The 17,339-nt window shown below is 52.5% G+C and overlaps 1 protein-coding gene across 1 annotated transcript; it reads left to right on the plus strand.

The window, feature by feature from the left end:
• Positions 1-9,413: 9,413 nt before the first annotated feature.
• On the plus strand, positions 9,414-9,655 carry LOC144955580 (homeobox protein Hox-A9-like; the record flags this gene model as incomplete). The annotated part of the gene is made up of 1 exon (XM_078885756.1): positions 9,414-9,655. A coding segment is annotated over one exon (242 nt), but the record flags the coding sequence as incomplete, so codon positions are not given.
• Positions 9,656-17,339: the final 7,684 nt, after the last annotated feature.

The raw sequence follows: 17,339 nt of genomic DNA on the forward strand, positions 1-17,339 counted from the left end.
TGGAGGTGGCAGCAGCAGCAGCAGCAGAAGAAGAGCGGCGATCTCGAGGCGTGAATGTCGAGGGAGCGGCGACGCGGAGGAGAGACGCGTCGCGCAGAGACCAGCAGGGAGAGGAGCACCACGAGGTGGTCGGCGAAGGGGGGCGGCAGGGCCACGCGGGTGAGTCTCTGGGTCTCTGTGTGAGTCTGTGGGTCTCTGTGTGAGTCTATGGGTCTCTGTGTGAGTCTGTGGGTCTCTGTGTGAGTCTGTGGGACTCTGTGTGAGTCTGTGGGTCTCTGTGTGAGTCTATGGGTCTCTCTGTGTGAGTCTGTGGGTCTCTGTGTGAGTCTATGGGTCTCTCTGTGTGAGTCTGTGGGTTTCTGTGTGAGTCTGTGGGTCTCTGTGTGAGTCGATGGGTCTATGTGTGAGTATGTGGGTCTCTGTGTGAGTCTATGGGTCTCTGTGTGAGTCTGTGGGTCTCTGTGTGAGTCTGTGGGTCTCTGTGTGAGTCTATGGGTCTCTGTGTGAGTCTGTGGGTCTCTGTGTGAGTCTATGGGTCTCTGTGTGAGTCTATGGGTCTCTGTGGTGTTTTTGGGTCTCTGTGTGAGTCTATGGGTCTCTGTCTGAGATGATAGTGACACTGATGATAGTGACACTGATGATAGTGACACTGATGATAGTGACACTGATGATAGCGACACTGATGATAGTGACACTGATGATAGCGACACTGATGATAGCGACACTGATGATAGTGACACTGATGATAGTGACACTGATGATAGTGACACTGATGATAGTGACACTGATGATAGTGACACTGATGATAGCCACACTGATGATAGTGACACTGATGATAGTGACACTGATGATAGTGACACTGATGATAGTGACACTGATGATAGTGACATTGATGATAGCGACACTGATGATAGCGACACTGATGATAGTGACACTGATGATAGTGACACTGATGATAGCGACACTGATGATAGCGACACTGATGATAGCGACACTGATGATAGCGACACTGATGATAGTGAGACTGATGATAGTGACACTGATGATAGTGACACTGATGATAGCGACACTGATGATAGCGACACTGATGATAGCGACACTGATGATAGCGACACTGATGATAGCGACACTGATGATAGTGACACTGATGATAGTGACACTGATGATAGTGACACTGATGATAGTGACACTGATGCTAGTGACACTGATGATAGTGACACTGATGATAGCGACACTGATGATAGCGACACTGATGATAGCGACACTGATGATAGTGACACTGATGATAGCCACACTGATGATAGTGACACTGATGATAGTGACACTGATGATAGTGACACTGATGATAGTAACACTGATGATAGTGACACTGATGATAGTGACACTGATGATAGCGACACTGATGATAGTGACACTGATGATAGTGACACTGATGATAGTGACACTGATGATAGTGACACTGATGATAGTGACACTATTGATAGCGACACTGATGATAGTGACACTGATGATAGCCACACTGATGATAGCGACACTGATGATAGTGACACTGATGATAGTGACACTGATGATAGCCACACTGATGATAGTGACACTGATGATAGTGACACTGATGATAGCGACACTGATGATCGTGACACTGATATCGACAGCACAGAGGTGGAAACAACGAAATCAGGAGACTAACCACGGCTCATGTAAAGTCGCTCCAACTTTTCGATCGCTGATCCCATGAACGGAATAGAATATTCAATAAATTGAACAGATCTTACAACAACAACAAGAAGCAAACAATGCAGTACATATTATCGTGACGTAATTGTATTGTTATGTAAGTAAAAAGCCAGATCCGTCTTGACGTCCCGAGTACAAACAGCTTATTAGCGGGTCATCAATCAACAATAACAACCGTGCATCACGTCCCATTGCAGAGTAATCGAGTTCTCGACTGGGCAGCGAATATTGTCGATGCAATAGCACAATACGGACATAATAACTGCAATAAAATCGGTCGAACGAGTCACGGCTAGGGAAACTATTTAGTTCACACCTAGACCAGGAGTTAGGCAACCCAAACAAACGAGAAGACACGTTTAAAAAAAAATAGATATATAGTTACACACTTTCATGTAACATGGCACCGTCGTCTGTATCCTTTCAAATCTTTGACGCTTTTAATATCTTCTTGGTTCTTTCGGTAAAGTCACGTAGAATGGAAATAATAAAGTAATACAAATAAAACATAATAAAATAATTCTCACGACGTTTCGGCCACAACGCAAGCAGCCGTCCTCAGGTGAAGAACAGGTCTGTCGGAAAGACAGCGTCTGAATGAAACACCCCAGGCTTGGAGCGTCTATTTAAGCTGGGTTGGAGGGATAAGAGAGCCTAGACAAAAAAAAAATAGCATATCAAGAGGAATTTAGCATATTTATGGGAAATGCAGATATGCGTTTAGTAGAAGTGTGGACTCGAGTCATGCGACTTGGACTCGAGTCAGACTCGAGTCATGATTTTGATGACTTCAGACTCGACTTGCCTCATCTTTGACTCGACTTGACTCGGGACTCGAGAGCAAAGACTTGAGACTTACTTGTGACTTGCACAACAATGACTTTGTCCCACCTCTGGCGATTAGTACTACTGATGATAGCCATGGAGTGAACATTAGGGGGGACCAAAGTTTCCAGGGAAAATTTTTTTCGAAATTTGAAAACGAATTTCCTGCCTAAAATATTTACTAAAGTCACTAACACATGGGATGGACTTATTATTAATTTATTTTTAACAATAATGTCTAATAGTATATTGTATTACATTGCTGTTCTTACTTTTTTTACCATTTCTTGTTTCATTGTATGTAATGGCAGAGATTAGTAATTAATAAAGTACAGCCATAACCACAATCATATGAACATAAATATATTTCAAAGCAATATATTGAGGGGGGGGGGACATTTTGAGAATATTTGAATATTGGGGGGGATGTGTGTCCCCCTCCAGTATATATATTATAATTACGGCCTTGTTCGGATGTACGAAGCGCCAAACGAGCTGAATTGTTGCGACGCACAGACTCATGTGCGTCGCCTTCGATGTCATCCTCGCGCGACGATTCGAGATTTCGTTTCAAGAACTGGTCCAGGCCCTCCGCCGATCCAAGGGGGCATCTCCTTAGTGGCGCTAACCGCTGCACCACCGCTCTCAAAGGCGGTCGGGCGTGGGGCTGGCCACCCACCCCCTTCGTGTGCCGTTCCGGCCTTCATAGGTGCTCGCTAACAGCACTTGCCCCAGCAGTGTGGCAAGGCTATATGGGGATCTTTGTTTTTTTTGTATCATTACAGATATGTGTATATGCATGCTAGGTATATAGATACACACACACATATATATATATACATACAACAAACACACGTATGGCCAAAGACAAGAACCTCCCTCCCCACCCATATAACCACGTCGTACATATACACAAAAAAAGACAAAGGCGGCCGGGCGTGGTGTGGGACACCCACCCCCTCGTGTGCAATATTTTATGTTTCATTGTTACCAGGCAAGGCTCACACTCAGCCTGCTTCGTCGCTCTCTTTCAGAAGCGGCCTCGCATTCACAAATGATAGCTCAGCGAAGTAGGATGAGCATCATCGTCATCACCATCGCCACGTGGAACTTGACAGCCGCAAACAGATTACTCCAAACGCGTGGCGATGTTGCTTCTAAATGTGGAGGGGGAAAACCGGAGGACAAAGAGACGAATCCACGCGACCACGTGGAGAGAGACACGCAGACTACAAATCTACAGCAGCAGGCGTCAGGGTCTGGGTCGGACCCACGACCTCCTGTATACCAGGCGAGGTAGTTAACATCTCCTAGCCACCGTGATGATGATGATGATGACAGAGATAGAGACACGCAGACTCCAAATACACAGCAGGCGTCAGGGTCGGGATCGAACCCACGACCGCCTGCATACCAGGCGAGGTAGTTAACATCTCCTAGCCACCGTGATGATGATGAGAGAGAGAGACACGCAAACTCCAAATATACAGCAGCAGGCGTCAGGGTCGGGATCGAACCCACGACCTCCTGTAGACCAGGAGAGGTAGTTAACATCTCACCACTGTGGCGCCCGTCTTCATAGGTGATGCTACTCGCTAACAACCAGGCAACACGCGTCACTACACAGCACGCATAGCCTCGATCAGACTGTTGGGGCAAGTGCTGTTAGCGAGCACCTATGAAGGCCGGCACGGCACACGAGGGAGTGGGTGGCCAGCACCACGCCCGGCCGCCTTTGTCTCCCCAAGTGGCGATGTTTACACAATGTAACCAGGTACTCATTTGAGGCTGAGTAGACCTAGGGGAGGCCCAGGACCGGTTCAGATAATCGTTACTGGGTGTTGGCCGTGAGCGGGAATCGAACTCGGGTCGCCGGGTTCGTAGCGCAGCGCTAACCGCTGCGCCACCGCTCCCCTACTCTGACGATATACACACACATACATACACACACACATATATACACACACACACATACACACATATATACACACACACGTGCACACACACGCACACACACACGTACACACACAAAAGTACACACACGTAAACACACGTAAACACACACGTACACGTACACACACACACGTAAACATACACACACGTACACATACACACACACGTACACATACACAAGTACACACACGTACACAACAACAACCGCCATTCGCCACTAAGTGGCGGTGACGTCACCACGACGCTTGTGCCAGGCCATGTGCACCCTGAGGCCACGTGAAGTGTCGAACGCCCGCTGGCAGGAGGTCACGGGGCAGACCCAGCAGGTGCCACGGGTCGACTGACCGAGATGACCGAGATGACTGGCTGATGCACCACCTGTGCCCCCTACTGTACCAACTTGCTGTGCTTTAGCCACCCGGCGCTCCGCTCGTTGTTGTGAGCGTCGCTCCTCCGCCCTCCGTTGTTGTTGGAGGGCGACTGCCTCCAACTGCCCAGTAGCGTCCTTCACGAGCCTCCTCCACTGAGGCCGATCTTGACACCGCTGGTACCAGTCATCGGCAAGTCCACTCAGCTCCACGTCCTCCTGTACCACGTCACTCCATCTCTTCTCTAGCCCGTGCCGCGCCCGTTTAGCCCCCTCGATCCGGCCGAACAAAAGCTGTTTAGGCATGCGGTGGCTGGGCACACGTACACACACACACGTACACACACACGTACACGTACACACACGTACACGTACACACACGTACACGTACACACATGTACACGTACACGCGCGCACACACACACGTACACACTCTCACAGCACCCAACTCCACTCCGCGTTTTCCGGATCGTTGCATTGCTGCCTTCCGGTCCGCATTGATTCTCGGTGTAAGGCACTACCACTAGAGTACTAAGGTACGCTTACCGGTAACGATCCTATATTTTATTATAACGCTTATTATTCTCTAAATCATATGAGAACAAAATAAGTGCCGTAGCATGAGGACAAACTAAGGCGTAGAGAGGTTAGGGGTGCACAGGGCAGGATTAAGCTAGTACGGGGCCTGTAGCATAAGTTATAAAGGGGCCCTAAATAAATAAATAAAAAATACGTGAATATTAAAACACAAAGTTTTATCTTGCATAGTAAAGTAATTGTATTTTTTCATTTGCTATACAGCTAGATAATACGACAAATCGCTAACGTTCAACACTAGGTCGTTCATAAAAGTAGAAGGCGGTATAGTACTATAGTAATAGAGCAAGTGCAGAATCATTGAACCAGAATTGATAGTCTTAGGTTTTTTCGATAAGTCACGTAGGGGAAAAAAATATAGTAAAAATAAATAATTAAAATAATAGAAAAATAATAGAAATAAAATAATAAATCACGACGTTTTGGAGGCAACACAAGCTTCCTTCATCAGGTGTAAAAAGGCCTTGATTTATGATTTATGATTTAATTTATATTATTTCTATTATTATTTTTTATTTATTGTTATTATCATTTATTTATTTATTTCTACCTACGTGACTTTACCGAAAAAAAAAAGCTAAGAGTATGAATCCTTGCATTCACGAAAGCTTCAAATCTAGAACAGAATTGATAGCTTGAAAGCATTTAGCGCGGGGCCCTTGAAAGTGTGGGGCCCGTAGCTACTACTTATGTAGTAGCTACTTTTGCTACTTACGATATAATCCGGCACTGGGGCCGTGCCACAATCACTTTCTGTAGCATCGTCCCGGGCTGCTCCGGCTGAAATGAAGCGAATTAAGCAACGAGTCGAACTCATATTCTTACGTTTTTTCGGTAAAGTCACTCACTCACTCGCATCGTCACAGTCGCCCATCGGCTTGCTTGACCCTCACTCACTCGCCTCTCTCCGTGTCTCTACCCGTGCCCCCGTGTCTCCTCCTCCTCCTCCCCCATGTTTCCTCCGTGGCCCCGACTCTCATCCTAGTATCCGTGTACCCCCCCCCCCCCAGCTTTTCTATTCTGTGTCCCCGTGTCTCTTCCATGTTTCGTCATCCTCCGCGTCTCTCCCTCCATTTCTCCCTCTCCGTGTCTCCCTCTCCGCGTCTCCCTCTCCGCGTTTCCCCCTCCGCGTCTCCCCCTCCGTGTCTCCCTCTCCGCGTCTCCCCGTCTCCCCCTCCGTGTCTCCCTCTCCGCGTCTCCCCTCTGCGTCTCCCCTCCGCGTCTCCCCCTCCGCGTCTCCCCCTCCGTGTCTCCCCTCCGTGTCTCCCTCTCCGTGTCTCCCCCTCCGTGTCTCCCCTCCGTGTCTCCCCCTCCGTGTCTCCCTCTCCGTGTCTCCCCCTCCGTGTCTCCCCTCCGTGTCTCCCTCTCTGCGTCTCCCTCTCTGTGTCTCCCTCTCCGTGTCTCCCCCTCCGTGTCTCCCCTCCGTGTCTCCCCTCCGTGTCTCCCTCTCTGCGTCTCCCCCTCCGCGTCTCCCTCTCCGTGTCTCCCTCTCCGTGTCTCCCCTCCGTGTCTCCCCCTCCGTGTCTCCCCCTCCGTGTCTCCCTCTCCGTGTCTCCCCTCCGTGTCTCCCCCTCCGTGTCTCCCCCTCCGTGTCTCCCCCTCCGTGTCTCCCTCTCTGCGTCTCCCCTCCGTGTCTCCCCCTCCGTGTCTCCCCCTCCGTGTCTCCCCCTCCGTGTCTCCCTCTCCGCGTCTCCCCTCCGTGTCTCCCCTCCGTGTCTCCCCCTCCGTGTCTCCCCCTCCGTGTCTCCCCCTCCGTGTCTCCCTCTCCGTGTCTCCCCCTCCGTGTCTCCCCTCCGTGTCTCCCCCTCCGTGTCTCCCTCTCTGCGTCTCCCCTCCGTGTCTCCCCTCCGTGTCTCCCCTCCGTGTCTCCCCCTCCGTGTCTCCCCCTCCGTGTCTCCCTCTCTGCGTCTCCCCTCCGTGTCTCCCCCTCCGTGTCTCCCCTCCGTGTCTCCCCCTCCGTGTCTCCCCCTCCGTGTCTCCCCCTCCGTGTCTCCCTCTCCGTGTCTCCCTCTCCGTGTCTCCCTCTCCGTGTCTCCCTCTCCGTGTCTCCCCCTCCGTGTCTCCCTCTCCGTGTCTCCCCCTCCGTGTCTCCCTCTCCGTGTCTCCCTCTCCGTGTCTCCCCCTCCGTGTCTCCCTCTCCGTGTCTCCCTCTCCGTGTCTCCCCCTCCGTGTCTCCCTCTCCGTGTCTCCCCCTCCGTGTCTCCCTCTCCGTGTCTCCCCCTCCGTGTCTCCCTCTCCGTGTCTCCCCCTCCGTGTCTCCCTCTCCGTGTCTCCCCTCCGTGTCTCCCCTCCGTGTCTCCCCCTCCGTGTCTCCCTCTCCGTGTCTCCCTCTCCGTGTCTCCCCCTCCGTGTCTCCCCCTCCGTGTCTCCCCCTCCGTGTCTCCCCCTCCGTGTCTCCCTCTCCGTGTCTCCCCCTCCGTGTCTCCCCTCCGTGTCTCCCTCTCCGTGTCTCCCCCTCCGTGTCTCCCTCTCCGTGTCTCCCCCTCCGTGTCTCCCCCTCCGTGTCTCCCTCTCCGTGTCTCCCTCTCCGTGTCTCCCCCTCCGTGTCTCCCCCTCTGTGTCTCCCTCTCCGTGTATCCCCCTCCGTGTCTCCCCCTCCGTGTCTCCCCCTCCGTGTCTCCCCCTCCGTGTCTCCTCTCCGTGTCTCCCCTCCGTGTCTCCCCCTCCGTGTCTCCCCCTCCGTGTCTCCCCTCCGTGTCTCCCCTCCGTGTCTCCCCCTCCGTGTCTCCCCCTCCGTGTCTCCCCCTCCGTGTCTCCCCCTCCGTGTCTCCCCCTCCGTGTCTCCCTCTCCGTGTCTCCCTCTCCGTGTCTCCCCCTCCGTGTCTCCCCCTCTGTGTCTCCCTCTCCGTGTCTCCCCCTCCGTGTCTCCCCCTCCGTGTCTCCCCCTCCGTGTCTCCCCCTCCGTGTCTCCTCTCCGTGTCTCCCCTCCGTGTCTCCCCCTCCGTGTCTCCCCCTCCGTGTCTCCCCTCCGTGTCTCCCCTCCGTGTCTCCCCCTCCGTGTCTCCCCCTCCGTGTCTCCCCCTCCGTGTCTCCCCCTCCGTGTCTCCTCTCCGTGTCTCCCCTCCGTGTCTCCCCCTCCGTGTTTCCCCCTCCGTGTCTCCCCCTCCGTGTCTCCTCTCCGTGTCTCCCCTCCGTGTCTCCCCCTCCGTGTCTCCCCCTCCGTGTCTCCCCTCCGTGTCTCCTCTCCGTGTCTCCCCCTCCGTGTCTCCCCCTCCGTGTCTCCCTCTCCGTGTCTCCCCCTCCGTGTCTCCCCCTCCGTGTCTCCCCCTCCGTGTCTCCTCTCCGTGTCTCCCCCTCCGTGTCTCCCCCTCCGTGTCTCCTCTCCGTGTCTCCCTCTCTGCGTCTCCCCTCCGTGTCTCCCTCTCCGTGTCTCCCCTCCGTGTCTCCCCCTCAGTGTCTCCCCTCCGTGTCTCCCCCTCCGTGTCTCCCCCTCAGTGTCTCCCCTCCGTGTCTCCCCCTCCGTGTCTCCCCCTTCGTGTCTCCCCCTCCGTGTCTCCCTCTCCGTGTCTCCCCCTCCGTGTCTCCCTCTCCGCGTCTCCCTCTCTGCGTCTCCCCTCCGTGTCTCCCCCTCAGTGTCTCCCCCTCAGTGTCTCCCCCTCCGTGTCTCCCTCTCCGTGTCTCCCCCTCCGTGTCTCCCCTCCGTGTCTCCCTCTCCGTGTCTCCCCTCCGTGTCTCCCTCTCCGTGTCTCCCCTCCGTGTCTCCCCCTCCGTGTCTCCTCTCCGCGTCTCCCTCTCCGCGTCTCCCCTCCGTGTCTCCCCCTCCGTGTCTCCCTCTCCGCGTCTGCCCTCCGTCTCTCCCTCTCCGTGTTTCCCTCTCCGTGTCTCCCCCTCCGTGTCTCCCTCTCTGCGTCTCCCCTCCATGTCTCCCTTCGTCTCTCCCCCTCCGTGTCTCCCTCTCGGCGTCTCCTTCTCCTCCTCCCCGCCACCCACCCCAAAGCCGACCCGTCATCCCGTTGGCTCCACGCGAGCTCCACACGCAAGAAGCGCTGCCCCTACACCAAGCACCAGACGCTGGAGCTGGAGAAGGAGTTCCTGTTCAGCATGTACCTGACGCGCGAGCGGCGTCTCGAGATCAGCCGCCTGCTCAGTCTCACCGACCGACAGGTCAAGATCTGGTTCCAGAATCGGCGCATGAAGCTCAAGAAGATGAACCAAGGCCGTTACAAGGAGTTTCTGTGACCTCACCAACCCACCCACCCACGTGACCACACCCCCGTGACCCCACCCGCGACCCCACCTGTGACTCCACCCGTGACCCCACCCGTGACCCCACCTGTGACCCCACCCACCCGGGTAGCCCTCCTGGTTCACTGGAAGAGAAGGTCAGCCACAACGTGGGAACTTTTTTTAGTGTGCCAGTTATTAAAGTATGAAAAAATAAGATGTTCAAACGCCAAATAGAAACGTCTTGCAAGGAATCAAGTTGCTGCATTAACCACATATTACCTGTGTTGAACATGCAAACATGCTCTGATAATATACCCATCGTCTATGACACTGATTGTCCTACATCAGAGACAGCAGCCTTCTTCATGACCTAGTCTCACCACCAGTGGCAGACCAGAACATGGCATAAGGTGACCAGTACAATGACAATGCACGTATCAGAGCATTCACAGCTAGCGTAAGCAGCTACATCACGGGATATTTTTATGCCGGTATTGTCTCGGACTCGCTGCGCGCTGCGTTGCACCACTATCCGAGTAGTTAACCTCGCATTCAACAAACATTCAGAGCCAGGGTGAACATCCAACTCCAACGTATTTAATGAATGAAACAAGGTAAAACTGATGGAGCAACACAGCACAAAATACAGCATCTGTTAATGCTTGCAATATCGATACAATGAATGAACACTGCAGCATCGTAACATTGTCTTAGATAACATGAATCTCAACAACAGGTCCTGGATGGACCAGGTACCTACATTAGCACTGAAGAGCCATACAACAAGAGAATAAGCTAGTGTGTTAAATAAGGTCACTTTGTGAGCCCTTCGCGTGCGAAGGGGGGGGGGATTAATGCATATAAATTACAAGATTATCAACAACAAAAACAACAAACAAGGCGAGGTTTTACGCTTACCGGCAATGCATCGAAGAGGTTGTTAAGATCGTTCAAATCCTACGCCAAATTGGGCACACCTCCGTTTACAGGGCTCCAGGCGGTCGTTGACCAAACCGACTAGTGGTGACAGGCGAAGAACAAAAGGTGCTTCGGTATTCTTCTTGGTTCTTTCGGTAAAGTCACGTAGAAGGGAAATAATACAATAATAAAAACAAAACATAATAAAATAATTCTCACGACGTTTCGGAGGCAACACAAGCTTCCGTCTTCAGGTGGAACCGTCACAGCACGATAGCTGTATCAAGTAAGGATACGTCGTGAAAATTATTTTATTATGTTTTATTTTTATTATTTTATTATTTCCCTTCTACGTGACTTTACCGAAAGAACCAAGACGATGAATCCCTGCAGTCACGAAAGCTTTACATTTAAATTTTATTGTTTATTTTTATTATTTTATTATTTCCCTTCTACGTGACTTTACCGAAAGAACCAAGAAGATGAATCCCTGCAGTCACGAAAGAAGCTTTAAATTGAAATTGTATTGTTTATTTTTATTATTTTATTATTTCCCTTCTACGTGACTTTACCGAAAGAACCAAGAAGATGAATCCCTGCAGTCACGAAAGCTTTAAATCGAAAGTGCTTCGGTATTGTTGTTCGTGGTCCTTGAAACCGATTGGCCCAACGCCAGAGACCAAAAGACGACAGAAAGGCGACCAGTACAAGGAAAATGCAAACGCCAAAAAGGAATGAAGGGCTCGGTTTGAGCCGTGCGGGCTGCCTCTGGTGTAGGCCAAAATCCAATCCCAGATGTGTTCACGACGCTGTGTGTTCGTGGCGCGGGCAGGAGGGGGGCGGAGGATGAGATGGCTGCATGGAGCGGCGTCTGTTTTCACAGTGGGCGGGCAGAGGGGAGGGGTTTAGAAGTGGTGGGGGTGGCCATACAAGTTCAAGTTCATGTATTCGGTGTAGCCCTGTGAGCCATTCGGCTCTTGAATCGGGTGCAACCGCAACAAACAAAAAAACAAAAACATGAACAAAAAACATCTTAAAGTGAACACGTGACTGAGTGCAAACAGAAAATCCAAGAAAAGACAGCAAAATATTTCAGAAAAAAACACCGTACACCAACGCTGTGTGCAAAAATTACACTGAGGTCACGTGGTTTACGGGAGGCTTGAGCTGATTTATATATATATAGAGTGTGTACATACGTGTGGGATGTGACGTATGTCCTTGTAAACTATTTGCGATGTTTACAGACGTGTACAGTGTGCTGCGGAGAGTTGTGATGTCTCAGGTGACGAATGTTCATCGTTAGGGGTTGGGAGTGCATGCGTGTGTATGCATGTATGCAGAACTTCTTTCGCACCGTACGTAGTCAACCGTGTGAATCGGAGGTGCTGGAGGAAGGACAACAAACTATGGGTCTCTGTGTGTGTCTATAGGTCTCTGTGTGAGTCTATGGGTCTCTGTGTTAGTCTGTGGGTCTCTGTGTGAGTCTATGGATCTCTGTGTGAGTCTATGGGTCTCTGTGTGAATCTATGGGTCTCTGTGCGAGTCTATGGGTTTATGTGTGGGTCTATGGGTCTACGTGTGAGTCTATGGGTCTCTGTGCGAGTCTATGGGTCTACGTGTGAGTCTATGGGTCTCTGTGTGAGTCTATGGGTCTTTGTGTGAGTCTATGGATATCTGTGTGAGTCTATGGGTCTCTGTGTGAGCATATGGGTCTCTGTGCGAGTCTATGTATGTGTATATGGTGTACGAATCGGATGTGCGGGGGATGGACAATAAACTAAACACGAAAAGCAGTTTCAAAGAAATTCGTTTCCGATGCTATTTGTTGACACGCGTCGAACATCAGCACTATTCCTTTGTGATGGAGCAGTGAGGACGACTTCTCACCACGTTTATTAATAAACACAACGCTGGAGAGTGTGCGGAGAGAGATTGATGATGAATGCTCGCAGTGACACGGAGACAGGAAGAGAGATGATTTGCGGGTGTTAACGGCCAGACGATACTAACGAGACGGAAGAAACTAGACAGACAATACAAACGAGACAGACAATACAAACGAGATGGAACAATACGAGACAGACAATACAAACGAGACAGAACAATATAAACGAGACGGAACAATACGAGACAGAACAATACAAATGAGACAGAACAATACAAACGAGACAGAACAATACAAACGAGACGGAACAATAGAAACGAGTCACAACAATACAAACGAGACAGAATAATACAAACGAGACGGAACAATAGAAACGAGACACAACAATACAAACGAGACAGAACAATACAAACGAGACGGAACAATACAAACGAGACTGAACAATACAAACGAGACAGAACAATACAAACGAGACGGAACAATACAAACGAGACGGAACAATACAAACGAGACGGAACAATGCAAACGAGACAGAACAATAGAAACGAGACAATAGAAACGAGACACAACTATACAAACGAGACGGAACAATAGAAACGAGACGGAACAATGCAAATGAGACACAACAATAGAAACGAGACAGAACAATAGAAACGAGACAATGGAAACGAGACACAACAATACAAACGAGACACAACAATAGAAACGAGACAACAATAAAAACGAGACGCAACAATACAAACGAGACAGAACAATACAAATGAGACAGAACAATACAAACAAGACAATAGAAACGAGACAAAGGGAATCTACTTTTGAATGGAATAAGGAACTTGGATCGTTAAAGGTCGAGACAGCGTCAGAGGGTAAGAGGGGGGGGGTAAGGGGAGGGGGGATATGGAGGGATTGGGGGAGGGGGGATAGGGGGATAGGGGGAGGAGGGGGATATAGAGGGATAGGGGGAGGGGGGATAGGGGGGGAGGAGAGGGGTTACTGAAGGATACGGGAGAGGGGGGATAGGGGGAGGAGGGGGTATAAGGAGGGATAGGGGGAGGGGGGATAGGGGGGAGGAGGGGGTTATGGAGGGATAGGGGGGAGGGGGTAATGGGGGCTCGTTATTCGCGTTTATGCGGCCGGCGTCACGTGATTGCGGGAGTGGCGAGTCGGAAATAATGGCGCCCATAAAACAACATGGCAGCTGCGTTAACACGGCAGACGCACAGAGGCAAAGGTGGCCCGCGTAGCCTTCGCAGACTGCTGGGGCAAGGGCAGTGAGCGAACAGCACCGCCTATGAAGGCCGCCACTGCGGCACACGAGGGGGGGGGGGTCACGTCCCCCCGCGCACCCGCCTTTGTCTCCCCCCCCCCAAAGATGATGCGTTGCCCGGCGCCATTTAAGGTTGGGTCGACCTAGGGGAGGACCCGGTTTAGGCTCCGTCGAAACGTGCACGCGCGCGCTGAACAACATCCCCCACAGCAGCCATTCGCCTCCATGTGGCGGTGACGTCACCGCGGCGTCTGTGCCAGGCTAGGTGCACGTTGAGGCCACGTGAAGCGTCGAAGGCCTCGCTGGCAGGAGGAGGAGGTCACGGGACAGACCCAGCAGGTGCCGTGGGGTGACTGACTGAGATGACCGGCCGATGCACCAACTGTGCTTTTTGGGACTTTCGTTAAAGTCACGTATGGCTCATTCAGACGCTGTCTCCCCGACAGACCTGGTCTTCACCTGAGGACGGCTGCTTGCGTTGTGGCCGAAACGTCGTGAGAATTGTATTTTATAATGTTTGATTTTTATTATTTTATTATTTACCTTCTACGTTACTTTACCGAAAGAACCAAGAAGATGAATCCCTGCAGTCACGAAAGCTTTAAATCGAAATTTCACGTCGATAGGTTCAAAGAAAATAACGAAAAACTACGACGTTTCGATCGCAACACGAGCTCTGCTCGTTGTTGTGAGCGTCGCTCCTCCGCCCTCCGTTGTTGCTGGAGGGCCACTGCCTCCAACTGCCCAGTAGCGTCCTTCACGAGCCTCCTCCACTGAGGCCGATCTTGACACCGCTGGTACCAGTCATCGGTAAGTCCACTCAGCTCCACGTCCTCCTGTACCACATCACTCCATCTTTTCTCTAGCCCGTGCCGCGCCCGTTTAGCCCCCTCGATCCGGCCAAACAAAAGCATGCGGTGACTGGGCATGCGGGCTACATGACCCAGCCAACGCAACCTTGCCTGCCGGAGGAGCTCACCGATGGGACCGTGTCCAGATCTTTCACGGTTCTGCGAGCTCCGCGCACAACGCAGTCTGGTTCAACTCGGCGTGGTTCATTAGGCAGGCCAACCTTATCGTTTGCAACACGCGCAGATGTTCCTCGGAACAGTTCCACGGTTCGCAAGCGTAGAGACAGGGAGGGAACGTGACCGTGGCCGAGAAGACGCGAAGCTTCGTGCGGAGCCACAGAGCGGTAAGCAGCCGGTTAAAATACAGCGTGCTTCAAAACAATATCAACACTTACATGGGAGTGACTATCGTTTTTAATGGAAGAAGAACTCAGAGTAATAACACTGTAACGTGAAAACGAATGTGATGTTAATAGCTTCAAAATTCAAAGAGTCTGCACTACGCCCGACCGCCTTTGTCTCCCCTAGTGGCGATGTTTATAACACCGCTCCATTGTATTCGTTTGAGGCCGAGCCGACCTAGGAGGGGAGGGGGTGCTCGAGGCCCAGAACCGGTTCAGATAATTATCGTCACTGGTGTTGGTAGCCGTGAGCGGGAATCGAACTCGGGTTTCGCCGGGTTCGCAGCGCAGCGCAGCGCGCTAACCACTGTGCCACCGCTCCGCTCGCTCGCTCACTCATTCACCCACGCACTCCACTCCTTCACTCGGCCGCTCATTCCTTTCCGTCACCTCTTGCAAAAACGAGAGCCTTTAATCCTCCATCTCTCGAATTTCTCACTGGCACGGCGGGGTGGGGAGGTGGTGGGTGGTGGTGGTGGGTGGAGGTGGTGGGTGGGGAGGGTGGGTGGGGATGTGGTCGGTGGGGAGGTGGTGGGTGGAGATGGTGGGTGGAGATGGTGGGTGGAGTTGGTGGGTGAAGGTGGTGGGTGGAGTTGGTGGGTGAAGGTAGTGGGTGAAGGTGGTGGGTGGAGGTGGTGGGTGGAGGTGGTGGGTGGAGGTGGAGGTTGGAGGTGGTGGGTGGAGTTGGTGGGTGAAGGTGGTGGGTGAAGGTGGTGGGTGGAGGTGGTGGGTGGAGGTGGTGGGTGGAGGTGGAGGTTGGAGGTGGTGGGTGGAGATGGTGGGTGGAGATTGTAGGTGGTGGGTGGAGATGGTGGGTGGAGGTGGTGGGTGGAGGTGGTGGGTGGAGGTGGTGGGTGGAGGTGGTGGGTGGAGGTGGAGGTTGGAGGTGGTAGGTGGAGATGGTGGGTGGAGATTGTAGGTGGTGGGTGGAGATGGTGGGTGGAGGTGGTGGGTGGAGGTGGTGGGTGGAGGTGGTGGGTGGAGGTTACTGAAAACACTTTGGAACTTGATTTGAAGTTTTCGTGACTGCAGGAATCCATACTCTTTGGTTCTTTCGGTAAAGTCACGTGGTTAGAAAATAAAATAAAATAAATCACTTTACTGACTTCACCGAAAGAACCAACGACTATAGACTTTGGAACCTTTGAGGTCGACATGGCGATCACATCGGCGCATCTCCGCCACGTTTGTTTCTTTTCGGCATCGAATCGCGAGGAACATTCACACCACCACGGGGTTCCACCTGGCCCACGTGCGGTTTTAAAGGAGGCGGGGGGGGGGGGCAAAGGGGAGGAGGGAGGGGGTAGAATAGGGGGGGCAAGGGGAGAGAGAGGAAGAAGGGGGGGGGGTCTAGCACCAGAGCATGCAAGGATAATCGATCCAGAATGTCGTGTGGTGCGTTGGTAATTAATTATAAATGTATACACCCACACACACGCATGAATATAGTCATGTTACACAAAAAACAAAGATCCCCCGTATAGCCTTGACAGACTGTAGGGGGAAGTGCTGTTAGCAAAATCACGTGTACACAAAGACAAAGATCCCCCGTATAGCCTTGACAGACTGTAGGGGCAAGTGCTGTTAGTGAGCACCTATGAAGGCCGGAACGGTACACGAGGGGGTAGGTGGCCAGCACCACGCCCGACCGCCTTTGTCTCCCCAGTGGCGATGTTTACACACCGCACCAGGTTCTCATATGTGGCTGAGTCGACCTAGGGGAGGCCCGGGACCGGTTCAGATAATCGTCACTGGTGTTGGCCATGAGCGGGAATCGAACCCGAATCGCCAGGTTCATAGCGCAGCGCGCTAGCCGCTGCACCACCACTCCCCACGTACAGACACGTGTACACACAAAGACACACACACAGCCACACGTGTACAACAATCCCATTCGCCACGAATTGGCGGTGACGTCACCACGGCGCCCGTGCCAGGCTACGTGCACGTTGAGGCCATGTGAAGTGTCGAACGTCCGCTCGCAGGAGGTCACGGGGCAGGCCCAGGTGCCACGGGTCGACTGACTGAGATGACCGAGATGACTGGCTGATGCACCACCTGTGCCCCCTACTGTGCCAACTTGCTGTGTTTTAGCCGCCCGGCGTTCCGCTCATTGTTGTGAGCGTCGCTCCTCCGCCCTCCGTTGTTGTTAGAGGGCGATTGCCTCCAACTGCCCAGTAGCGTCCTTCACGAGCCTCCTCCACAGAGGCCGATCTTGACACCGCTGGTACCAGTCATCGGCAAGTCCACTCAGCTCCACGTCCTCCTGTACCACATCACTCTATCTCTTCTCCAGCCAGTGCCACGCCCGTTTATTTCCCTCTATGCGGCCAACGTTACCTGCCGGAGGAGCTCAGTGATGGGACTTTGT

The sequence above is a fragment of the Lampetra fluviatilis genome, unplaced genomic scaffold (assembly GCF_964198595.1).
Source record: "Lampetra fluviatilis unplaced genomic scaffold, kcLamFluv1.1 SCAFFOLD_886, whole genome shotgun sequence".
Classification (NCBI taxonomy): Eukaryota; Metazoa; Chordata; class Hyperoartia; order Petromyzontiformes; family Petromyzontidae; genus Lampetra; species Lampetra fluviatilis.